General features: G+C 35.3%; 1 protein-coding gene across 1 annotated transcript in view; it reads left to right on the forward strand.

Moving 5' to 3' along the window:
- Positions 1-2,159: 2,159 nt before the first annotated feature.
- The window catches only part of TTC29 (tetratricopeptide repeat domain 29), a 215,425-nt gene continuing 204,829 nt past the window's right edge, over positions 2,160-12,755 (forward strand). Inside the window, exons 1-2 of the mRNA XM_049770083.1 lie at positions 2,160-2,260; positions 4,425-4,508. Coding sequence (XP_049626040.1) covers positions 2,163-2,260; positions 4,425-4,508 — 182 coding nt within the window. The 5' untranslated portion in view covers positions 2,160-2,162. The remainder of the gene's footprint in view (positions 2,261-4,424; positions 4,509-12,755) is intronic.

Consider the following 12,755-nt stretch of genomic DNA (forward strand, 5'->3'; position numbering starts at 1 on the left):
CTTGCCATTTAGCAAGTTCTGGTTATCCAAACAATGAGTTACTCAAATATCTGAACAAAAAAAAATTTAGGCTTTATTTTTTAGTTGCTGAAGAAGTCACTGATGAGTCTTTACTTATGCTTGTCAGCACCTAGAACAGGAGCTAAGAAGAAATCCGGTGGGTGGATGGGTGGGTGCTCCTAGATGACATTGAATTCTGGATTCCAGAGATGAGGAGGGGGAAGGTCAGAGATGGAAGTGGGAAATAAGAAGTGGCAGGGACCAGAGGCCTCAGGCACATGGATGATGTAAACATGTGGTATATCCCATATCTAAACCACACAGCCAAGAGCACAGCAAGCAGGAGCCCCTCCAAACTATAATCACCAAATGTGTCTGTCAAGGAACCTGGCTGGAGCATAGGAAAGAAGCTGGAAACAAGGTGGAGGGAAGGTCTCTTTGTTGGTAGAATTAGAGTTAGAATATTGTATGCTTGAAACCATATTATAAACATGTAAATCTTAACAATGTCTCAATTCAAAATATATACCTTGCATGAAGCCTATCGGAATTCAATCCCCAGCACATTTGGTCTCCTGTCCACCATCAGGAGTGATCCCTGAGCACAAAGTCAGGAATATATCCTGAGCTTCAGGTGTGGCTCTCAAGAGAAAAGAACGGTGTGTGGCCATCACTACTAAGTTTCTACTGAATATGTTAAAGAAGGAAAAACAAAAAGAAAAGGAAACAAAACAAAAAGGAAAACAAAACCTCTCTTTATGTGAACTACACTGGTTATATAGGCAGCAACATATCAGGAGTAAGTGATTTGAATCTAGAAGCAGGTGGTTTAGGGTACCAGTTAAGCAGTGGCTGGTAGGATGGAATTCAGAGATCTAGACATTTAATGTCTCCCTAACAATAAAAGAATGGGATCTTCTGCATCCCAAAGCTGTTGCAACATGTGGGGAATTTTCCTGTTGCAACATGTGGGGAATTATATAAAGATATAAATATATCTTTATATTCTTACCAAGAGGAAGAACTCCCATGCTTCTTTCCCTTTGGCATTTGTTTTAGATTTAGAATTGTACAGGTTTGCCCTATGACTGATCACAACTCCTTTCCAGTGTTGCATTTTGCATTCCCAAAGATGACTATGGCAATATATTCCACCTGACACACACTACTGAGTGCTTTGCTCTCACACATAGGTGTTTATAATTTCCTCTGGGGAGACCTAATATTATAGTAGAAGTGATATGCTGTGGCCTCTAAACATAGGCCCTAAGTAGGAATAGCATTTCCATATGACTTTTATTTGGGATATTTGCCTTTGGGCCTGAGATATAGTATAAGAAATCTAAGGCAGCCATGTTGAGAGGAAGCCCACACCATCTGAGGAAATCACAGTTGTGTGTTCTGGCTGAGAGCCCAGTGCCAGCTAATAGCATCAGCCACCAGATACCCACCAGATACTTGAGGGGGGCAACTTAGCAGTAGTTCCTGAATCTTATCATTGAGTAATCACCAGGCTTTTGAGTCTTCCCCAAAAAGATCTTTTTAATCCTTGAAAGAGAAAATCATCCCCACTGTCCCACATACACACAGAGATTAGATAACAAAATTGGTGTTGTTTTAAACAGTGTTCTTTAAATTCCTCTATGTTGAAGGTTTTGTTGCCATTGTTAAACTATGATAGTAATGGCTTTGTTGTAAGGGCAATTACCTCCAGTTTGAGAATCTTCTAAAAGAAAGCCTTCATTGGTGAGCATCTTTAGAAAAGAGTCACACTTGGGCACTTTTCAAGTATTGATTGAAACACAAAAGCACAGCTTGAAGACCCAAATTCCATGGTGAAGAGTGATTATCTTCATTCTTTACTTGCAGCCATGTAGTATGATAACACCTACTCCAAACCCTGGAGGTTTTTTCCCACTTCCTGGTAAAGATGCAGATAAGCAATACACAGGCCAAAAGGTAGAAAGTAGGAAAAAAACCATAAGAGGGGCAATTTGCTGAATAAACTCACTGTTGCTCATCCCAGAGTAACAGAACTATAGCTCCACACAGAAGTTTTTTGCCAGAAAAATGACAGGGTGAACCTCTAAAAATATAATAAAGTGTTTCTTGAAAGATTTATTCCCTAATATCTCTTTTCCTTTGTTCATTTGTAGTTGAAAATGACCACCCTGCCTCCCCTTCAGATGACGCGCCCAAGGCTTATGTCCATAGCCAGCACAAAGCTGCCATGTTCCAACAAGGTTCGAACCATGCCAAGGTTTGTGCCCTTTTTAAGCCCTCATTTTTCTTGCTTTATGTATAAACCAATTTCTTGTAGTATGAAGTGTCAATGAGATACTCAGAAAACAAGTTTGTTTGAAGTCCTAAGTACACTCTTTGTGCTAGATAGTCATAATTTTCCAAGAAGGACTGATGAGCTTCAAACACTTGAGGATAATCATTGGACAAACTGGTGTCAATTTGAAAGTGTGTTTTCTTATTTTAGTTATATTATGGATCTGACGAAGCTCTGAAAGCAGAGCCTTTAGGAATGAATGCTGAATGGTTTCTTATCCACAAGGACCAGGGTACTGCTATCTGTCAGGCTGTCTGTCTGAGAAGAGAGAAGACTTAGGTTTACTTTGAAGAGTAGATTGAGGCATGATTCAGTCCTGACAGGAGGCTGGATCTTAGAGTGCTTCATTTAGTTGAGTCAGTCACTTCTGAACTCTGAGATGCAGCTGAGAACATGCAGCAGAGATCACTCCGTGCACTTGTCATAATCATGAGTATCTATGAAGATTGGGTGCTTTTCAGGACTGCCATTTATACCTTTTTTGGTTTTTATTAAGGGAATTAGTAACAACAATAATTTGCCATTTTGATTTACCAGTATATTTTGGGAGACATACTTTTCAACCTCTATGATTTTGTAAAGACTGCAATGTTACAAGATGACTTCAGTCTGAGAAGGATTATAGGTCATTTTTTAGGTTTCCGCAAAACCCCAACAACTCCTTACCCCTCCCCAAATACATTAATTGCAACTGACACTCAAATTATTGTCTAATATTAATACATCAAAATGCCTTCTATAAGATAATTTTATAGTGAAGAGAATTATAACAGATGATCAACTCTAACTTTTTTTTGTTTTGGGGCCACACCTGGTGGCACGCAGGGGTTACTCCTGGCTTGGGGGATCCTATGGGATGCTGGGGATCAAACCCGGGTCTGTCCTGGGTCAGCCACGTGCAAGGCAAATGCCCTACTGCTGCGCTACCACTCTAACCCCAGATGATCAACTCTTTTTTTTGGGGGGGTGTTGGGTCACTCCTGGCAGCATTACTCCTGCTCTATGCTTAGAAATTGCTCCTGGCAGGCTCTGGGGACCATATGGGATGCCAGGATTTGAACTACTGATCTTCTGCATGGAAGGTAAATGCCTTACCTCCATGCTATCTCTCCGGCCCCATACTCTTAAATGACCAATGACACCACTTCAAAAATTAGTTTTTTTCAAATAATCATCACTAAATACATCATTGCAATGGATATTATTTTATTTTCTATTTTACTTTTGAACAACATAGAATATTACAAAGTCTATTTTCCCTACCCCATTTTTGGGTGATGGATTTTTTTTTTGTTTTGTTTTGGATTTTTGGCACCTGCAAAAATATAGCCCCATCTTACCTTGCCAAAATAAGGGAGATTCTAATAAAAAAAAACTTTTCTGTGTGTCTTTTTTTATTATTATTAAAGAAATATTTTTTTCAACAGAGGCAACTCTGGCAAAGTTTTGTCTCCATGTTCCCTGTGAATGGACACCTGTAGTGCCGCTTCATCTCAGACAGTGTGATTATCAGTTGTTGCTTGCATGTAGGATTTTAAAGAAGAATGAATAAACATTGTGCATATTTTGCAGTAAATAAAAGTCTAAAATCTAGTAACTCAATGTAGTCCTTAAAATTTTATATTTTGTACCTTGAATTTTAGTAATTGAATCTTATATGGGACACTAAACATTTTGCTAATGTTTGGATCATTTAATTTTGCATGCATAGGCATCTAATCAGTGTCGCTCATTTAAACTACCATGTCAAAAAATATGAATTCTATAGATGAAAAGTTACACTGAATCAGCCTGAGAAAAATACGTCTTCGAAGCCATTAGAAAAAGAATTCTGTTTATTTGAGAAGGAAGATTATTTTAATGTACTGGTATTTTTGTTTATTCACCTAGCTTTAATAGTCTTCTCTTTTCTTTGAATATTCAAGGAAATTAAGACTTTCAAGTTATTAGTTCTGGAACTGCTGGACATTCATTATATATGATATTGTAACTCCTGAATATTTCTGTTCTGGTGGCATTTTTTAATGTTTGCTAGCTTTTCAACTTAATAAGGCTGTGCTTTATTATTTCCTTCTACTTCATTTAGGTCCCAATTGATCAAAGAGAAAGATGACATAGATAATTATCTGGAAATGAATTTCAAAGGATTGTCAAAAGAGGAGGTTGCTGTGTAAGTATAGACGTAAAAGTGCTTTAATATAAAGTTTGTTTCTTTTGTTTTGATTCTTTATTAAAATTTCAATTTTCCTCTGCAGTACACCTTTTCAGTTGGAACATGGCATTTAAAAATTAAAGTTCTTATTAAATAGTGATAAGTCTTGTCTATTGATCTGACACGTAAAAAACTCTAACTCTATGGCTTTTCAAAATGCTCATATTTGGGCTGGAGCAGTGGTTGTAAGTGATAGGGGCATCTGCCCTGCATGTACTAAACTAGGATGGACCACAGGGTTCGATCCCCTGGCTTCTCATATGGTCTCCCAAGCCAAGGGCAATTTCTGATTGCATAGCCAGGAATAACCAACCCCTGAAAGTTACCGGGGTGGCCCCCCAAAAAAACAAAAAATATACTCACATTTACAAAGATATTAGACTATTACATTGTATATTATATTTGTGTCATTAATTGCTTACCAATTTTTTAATTGGTGGCCTCTACAGAAGAGAAAAATTTTAAGAGAAATATTTTATATCTATATTTTCTAGTAAATTTTTCCTACTAATATATATTATTTTGCTACCAAGAACCAAAAGAAAATTTATTATTTAATTTACAGATAAAGCTAAGCTGTCTGAATTATTTATTAAGTAAAAATAAAGTGGCAAACTTTTCCAGTTTACCAGTAGTTAAAAAATATAGCATGAGAAAAACAGTAAGAAGATACATGCGGGATATTGTTGAGAAATGAATAGGTGAGAATAAAAGTTAAACATGTTTAATATTTTTACTTTATATACCTAATTTAGTATAAACTGATATTTAGAAATGGATATTTTGAAAAATATAAATTTTATGCATTCTATTAGAATTCATTAAGTTATTTGATTAAAATATTTTATGACAGAACATTATCTATGACTATTAGAGTTTTCTGAGTATATATATATATAGTATATATACCTATATAAATAAATACAAAGACAAAAAAGAGGAGAAGCAGAGAGGGGAAATTTTGTCCATGAAGGCCATCCCTGGCATTTACTCAGGAACTACTACTAGCTAAGTGCTTGAAGGACCATGAGGTTCTGAGACTTGAAATTAGGCGTACTGCATGCAAATTACTAGCCCTTTGAATATATCTCCAGTAAATTCTTAATTATATTTGGTATACAAATTCATACATTTTGAAATTCTAAGTTCATATAGTTTCATCTTAGGTAGATATAATATTTTACCTTATAGCTATCATTTTTTATCAATTTGCTTATACTGTGGAAAAGCACTATCGTTCATTCTGTCAGTTGCTACTAGCAGTAGCTGTTTTATAGTGACAATGTTTTATAGTAAATATATTCTCTGTCTAATTGGAGCTCTATTAAATGCCATGTGCAGAATATGGAACCTTTGGTAAATACTATGTTGGTTGTAGATTCATTAATTTTCCATGGTGACTAAGCTTAAAATTAAAAATCAATATTTTATGGTGGTGTAATCATTTCTTAAAAGATATGGCCGGGCGGTGGCGCTAGAGGTAAGGTGCCTGCCTTGCCTGCCTGCACTAGCCTTGGACGACCCGCGGTTCGATCCCCCCCCCCTCCGCCCTCCCCCCCCCCCCCCCGGCATCCCATATGGTCCTCCAAGCCAGGAGCAACTTCTGAGCGCATAGCCAGGAGTAACCCCTGAGTGTTACCGGGTGTGGCCCAAAAACCAAAAAAAAAAAAAAAAAAAAGAGTAAATCTGAATTCTTATTTACAGGCATTTAAATAGCTGTAATTGCTTTAAGAGTTAGTGACTAAATGAGGAATTCACTTTGTGTTTTATATGCTTTAGCAAACTAGAAATCCATATACATAAAAAGTATTTCTATTCTGCACTGGAACTACTTTGACATCAAACTAATACCAGGTAGACTTGACTGATAAATAAATGCTTGATAATAATGTTCTTTTCACTAAGGATATTAACAAATCAATCTAAAATTCACCTCACACTAAAGAAAATAGAAGCACAGGGTAATTCTAAGTCCTTTAAATTACATCCTTCATTACTCTATCTGCACTTGAACACTTTCTCAGACCAAACTCTTTAGCTAGATAATGGATGTAAATTATTAGTGGTAGATAGTTTGTACCCAGCTTTCCATTAGGCGATGATTGATAGATAATCTAGGTTTTACCCCAGACAAACTAATTAAATAACATGTAAAAAAGAAAATTGATGAATGATTTTTAGCATTTCTCGGCAATACCCAGTAGGTATCGTGAAGAATTATGCATATTCTGTTAGCTAGGCAATTGCAGTATAAAACTTTTTATTAGCCCCTCAACTCTAAAAAGATGAATCGATCAACATGCATTTATTAAGTAGTTTACTTTAGATATAATACTAGGGTTTTTTCACAGTGGTAGAGACAATGATGATGTGTTTAGAAAAATACTTGATTTCTCCATGTCTTTATTTGAGACAAGACCTATAAACAGAAACAAATACAGAATGAATAAATGCTGATTGTAATTGAAGTACAATCTCAAGGTCTAGAAAAAAATCAAGAAGATTAAGATGATGGGATAAAAATTTCCACAGAGCACAACATTTTCAAATTTAGCTCTTGATCATTATAAAATCATTCAAGCTGACAGATCCTAGAGGTCTGAGCATATAAGGATGAATAGAGAAAAATCTAAGAATAATTTTTTCTTCCAATCAAAAGCAGTAATATAAGATTACCATGAAATCTCTACACTCCCTGTTATTCTCTAAATTGCAATAGACATAGTTTTTATAGACTGATTATGCAATTGATGTACAAGAGCTTTAATATCCCATAATAAACATGTTCTCTGTGTACTCTCAATATAAACCTATGTCACTTACCCCATCAAATAGACTCAGACACTGTGGCTTTTATTCAGTTAAAATGGGTGAAGAGTTTCTATTTTTGTCTAAGGTTGGAGCTTCTGTTTGCCTTGGAGATCATCCTTTTTTGCTTTTTCTTTCACCCAAGCATGCTTTTTTGTCTACACCATTGAAAACCTTCTCTTCCGCTGGGTTAATCTTACTGGCATGCACGCCAACACACACACTTACTTAGCTTCTTCCCTTCTCCAGGTCCTGCCCAACCATTACCATCCTTTACTGTAGAGAGAAGGAAGATCTTTTTTTACTTTACATTCTATTCTTGCCTCAGTTGATTCTAAATCTCTATCCTGGTCTAACTTCAACATCTTTGTTAATGATACTAATATCTGTCATTTGTATTGCATCTCTAGGTCATTCATTGTTCTGGGCACATCTTGCTTGATGACTTCACAATTGGGTAGAGCTTATTCCGTTCCATTTGAACATTCTGTACTGGTGGCTTCTAGAATATCAGGATGTATGGTTTTCCATTAGATTCACTGATTTGCCTGTCTCTTTTCCTCACCCACTTTCTCAATTTGAATTCTCAGTAGTAGGGTGCCTTAAGGAAGGACAGGGACTCTTGATTCCAGCTACACTTTCCTTAGGAGACAGTTTTGAGGGCTTTGTGTATTCATAACAATCGTTCAATTTCAAAGTCCATTTCAAATTTCTCCATCAAGCCACAAATGTATCATCATTCATTTGGGGGGACTTTTGGAAGGGGCTTCACCTAAAGTTGTTCAGGGCTTACTCCTAGCTATGTGCTCAGGTATCATTCCAGATAATATTCAGGATTCAATAAGTGATAGCTCTGAGATATATTCTGTATTTTGCTCGTTGCTTAATTACATAGCCAACATCACCTCCTAGAATTCTTTCTCTTTTTTAATATCTTTATTTAAACACCTTGATTACAAATGTGATTGTAGTTGTGTTTCGGTCATGTAAAGAACACCCCCCTTCACCAGTGCAACATTCCCATCACCGATGTCCCAAAACTCCCTCCTCCCAACCTCTGTACTCTAGACAGGTTTTCTACTTCCTTCATTCATAGAATTATCTCTTTAATTGTTCTTCTTATATCCCTTCTAACTCATCAAAATTTGACCTATTAAAAAAGTCTTGTAAACATTCCACTGTGTTTATGAGCTTCCAGTGTCTCTTATGAAACTTCTTAATCTTTGTGGTTTGGATTTTCTGACCATTTTTTCCTTCTTCCCACCCCTTACTCCTCTCCATGGGCTTTGTGTAATCTTTCTTCTGAAGTTCATGGGCTGTGTTCTTGTGTGTCCTAGTACATATTGGGAGGCTAGTAACTAGATGATTAATGAATGAATGAATGAATGAATGAGTGAAAGAAAAAAGTCAGACTAACAGCATTACAAATAGGTATCCTAGTGTGAAACATTTGCAGGGCAGTTATATTTAACTAGTTTGACTATTGTGATGAAGTTTGACTACTCAAAAATGTGTTCTGTGTATAAACAGAAGTATAAAATTTAAATTTTAAGTTAGTGTTTGAGCAGGTCATGCTAAAACAATTATTGAAATGGTTAAACCCAAGAATTTCTTTTACTTTGTAGTTGACAATGTAGATGAAAGGCCAAAAGCTTCCCTTTTTTAATATAACAACTGCACAAAAGGATTTTAAGCATGCTTCATTTTCTCTTAAAGATTACTTTTGTGTCTTATAGGTACATTCTTCCAAACTGATTGCACAATTTCTATGTTTGACAGTGATAATTTGACTTTATTTAAAGTGTTCCATTTATGGGTAATATTTTCTTGGGTCTTTGATAGCTGAAGAAAACCATGTTGTTTCTGTTCTTTTTTTTTAATATTGTATCATGTTATCAGAATGCATGGTTTTCATATAACACTACTTAGAAGTAAAGTTATACTTTAAGTCCCTTTAAAAGTATTGACATATCATCATTGCTTTGAGGAGTAAAGTAATAAAAGTGTCACTTATAAATTCAAGTAAAATTTTCTAGGGGGCAGTTTTTACATGAGAATACCAATAAATCAGCTCATCGGGGGACAGAGGTTGTTTATCTGTCAAAATTATATGAAGTTCCATTGTGTGAAAGAATAGATTGAGTTCAAAATTGTGTGCATATCTGAGCTATTACTCCCTTTTCAAATATCACTTACCATTTTCAGTTATGTACTGAGAGGTGTTTTGTCAGTATAAGAACAATTAGGACTCTCAGTTACCAGATTCAACCTGGGACTGATCGCAAAGAAACAAAGCAGGGCCAGAGAGATAGCATGGAGGTAAGGCATTTGCCTTTCATGCAGGAGGTCATCGGTTCGAATCCCGGCGCCCCATATGGTCCCCCGTGCCTGCCAGGAGCAATTTCTGAGCCTGGAGCCAGGAATAACCCCTGAGCACTGCCGGGTGTGACCCAAAAACCACAAAAAAAAAAAAAAAAAAAAAAAAAAAAAAGAAAGAAAGCAGTGCTTACTTTCATATCTTTGGAAACCTTTCTCCTTACCTCACATAAAATGGGGAGCATTGTTAAAGTAAACTCACATTTTTGTCAGTCTCAGATTTGCATCTTGATTTGATTCCAGTTTGTCTTCCGAAGATGTTGTTAGTCAAAAGTGTTGGATCAGTTTTAAGAATTTATTCTGCCTTGACTAGAGAGCATAGAATCTACCTTTAAAGTAACAGCAAATAGAAAGTTTACTTCATTCAGATTCTATGAATATGAATGAATATTCTAGTTGGATTTTTGTGTCCTATAGTTTTTCATGCTTTATTTGTTACATTACCATATTCTTTTTATCTTTATTTTTGGTGGTGAATTTTTTAATTCTCTTTTCATATTTGTTTGTGTTTTCTACTTCTATTCTCCATGGTTACCATGAGAGAATACCATCTCTAGTCTAAACATACGTTCTCTAATTTGAATTTATACAGAAACTTACCTTTACTGATATAAGGAGACAGAACTAATTTTTCACTCCTCCCAATGTTTCCTAGAACTGTATCTTTGTACATTATTGTGACCAAAAATATAATATAAACTGTTTTTTTGTTTAAATACTTTTGAAGGAGTTCTTGTTCACAGAAAAATTAGGTGAAGGAACAGAGATTTTCTTTTTCTGTTGCTCCCAAACATACATTAATAATTTTTGATGCAATAGTATCTTAAATTATACAATAAACAGAATGTGGAGTTAGAAATAAGAGATAAAGTAACACTAGTTTTTAACTAATACTTATTTCCACAAATCTATGTGTTTTCAAATCACGTAGAAATTAAAATGTGCATTTTCAAATAATTACAAAAATACTAGCATTTATAATTAGCTATATATTTTTCTTGACTGATTGATACCTTTACATTTTTTCATTTGATTTTAAGTTACTGTATTTTTACTTTTATTGTTTGTCTGTTTGTTTTGGGGCTACATCGGTGACGCTCAGGGGTTACTCCTGGATATGTGCTCAAAAAATCGCTTCTGACTTGGGGGACCTTATGGGACTACAGGGATTGAATCCAGGTCCATCCTGGGTCAGCTGTGTGCAAGGCAAACAACCCATGCTGTGCTATCGCTCTGGCCCCTCTGAATACTTTTTTTTACCCTTTTGTTTTGGTTTTGGTTTGGGGCCACATCTGGCAGTGCTCAAGGCTTACTCCTGATTCTGCAATCAAAAATCACTCCTGGCAGGCTTGCGGGACCAAATGGGATGCCAGGGATCAAACCAGGTACGTCCTATGCCAGCTGTGTGAAAAGCAAATGCCCTATCACGTGCTATCACTCTGGCCACTCTGTATACTTTTTTTTTAACTGTCGAACTTCAGGTACTTTGTAATCATTTCTCACAGGGATAGGTCAATGGTAATGAACTCCTTCAGATTTTTTTTATTTGGGAATAGCTCAATTACGCCCTCATTTTCAGAGGGCAAGATTATTTATTGACAGGTTTTCTTCCTTTTATAACTTTAATTAGAGAGTACCCTTCCTTCTGCTCTCCAAAATTTCTGATGAGAATTCTTTCTGTGTGGCAAGTTGTTTTTCTGTTCGTTTTCAAGATTTATAATCTTTGCTTTGCATTTCATGGTTTGAATTTAATGTATAGACTTCTTTGAGTTTCCTGCTTTGAATTTATTGAATTTGGAAGCTCATGATTTTTGTCAAAGTCAAGTTTTTGTCATTTTTCTGAAAATAACTGCTTTCTTTCGCTTTTCCTTTACTTCTTGGAATTCTCACAGTACATGTCATATCTCATCAGTCTCTTGAATTATTTCTTCTTTTTTTTTTTTTACCTCAGGCTTGATCATTTCAAAGTTATTATCTTCAAGGCCACTGTTTCTTCTGCCTGTGCAAATATGTCATTGAATCACTAGTGAATTTTTCATCTTAATCATTGTACTATTTTACTCTAGAATTTTTAGAAGAAAGTTTGGTTTTTGGTTTTCTTTAACTCTTCAGAATTTCTACTTTGTTCTGGACTTTATTCCTATCTTGCTTATGTTATTTTTAGCATATTTATGTAAATTATTTTAAAGTCTTTGCCTAATTATCTTCCTCAGAAAAGTTTTACATTCAATAAAGTATAGTTTATCAGTCAAATAAATAATAAAGTCTTTTTCTTAGAAGACCTAGTAGTCTTTCTCAAGGACAGTTTCAGTTGTTTTTTCTTCAACTAGATCATACTTTCCATTTGCATGTCATGTGATTCTATTGTTGTTGAAAATTGGATATTTAATCTAATTATATGATAACACTGATAATCAGTAACTTTGCCTTCCCCAGAAATTCATGCTTTTGCTTTAGGTTTAATATATACATTATTATTATTATTATTATTATTATTATTATTATATCTGTCTTTGTGAAAGGAGCAGAAAGGAAAATTATGACAGAAAATCACTGGTTCATTAAATGTCCTACAAATTGCTTCAGCTGAAGAGGAGGGGCTTACAATATATGAAATAATGGCTGTCCCTCCTCAGGCCACATATTCTTTGTATCCATAATCAGGAGCATCATTCAGTGATCAGAAGAGTTATGTTGCAGTACAATGTCTTTCTTTATAGTCTACTCTAGTTTCAGTAAGTTGCATGAGAGTTGGTCCAGGAATGAGTTCATAGATTCCTATTTTAGAATATCAGAGGGTGGGAAAGATGGGAAGCCATTTTTTTAAAGTTGAAAATGGCCCCAAACAAACCATATTTATTGTTGAATATTTTCACTGACACTGAATAGATTTCAATAGTTTCTAAATTTTCAAAATTTTTAATCAGTAGCACTGTTGTTTATATTGGAAGGTAAAGAGTTTTGTGTGTCTTAAGCCACCATTTTCTCTAGACTCCAGTCAATATCATACTCTATTTAAAT

This window comes from Suncus etruscus, chromosome 3 (assembly GCF_024139225.1).
Source record: "Suncus etruscus isolate mSunEtr1 chromosome 3, mSunEtr1.pri.cur, whole genome shotgun sequence".
Classification (NCBI taxonomy): domain Eukaryota; kingdom Metazoa; phylum Chordata; class Mammalia; order Eulipotyphla; family Soricidae; genus Suncus; species Suncus etruscus.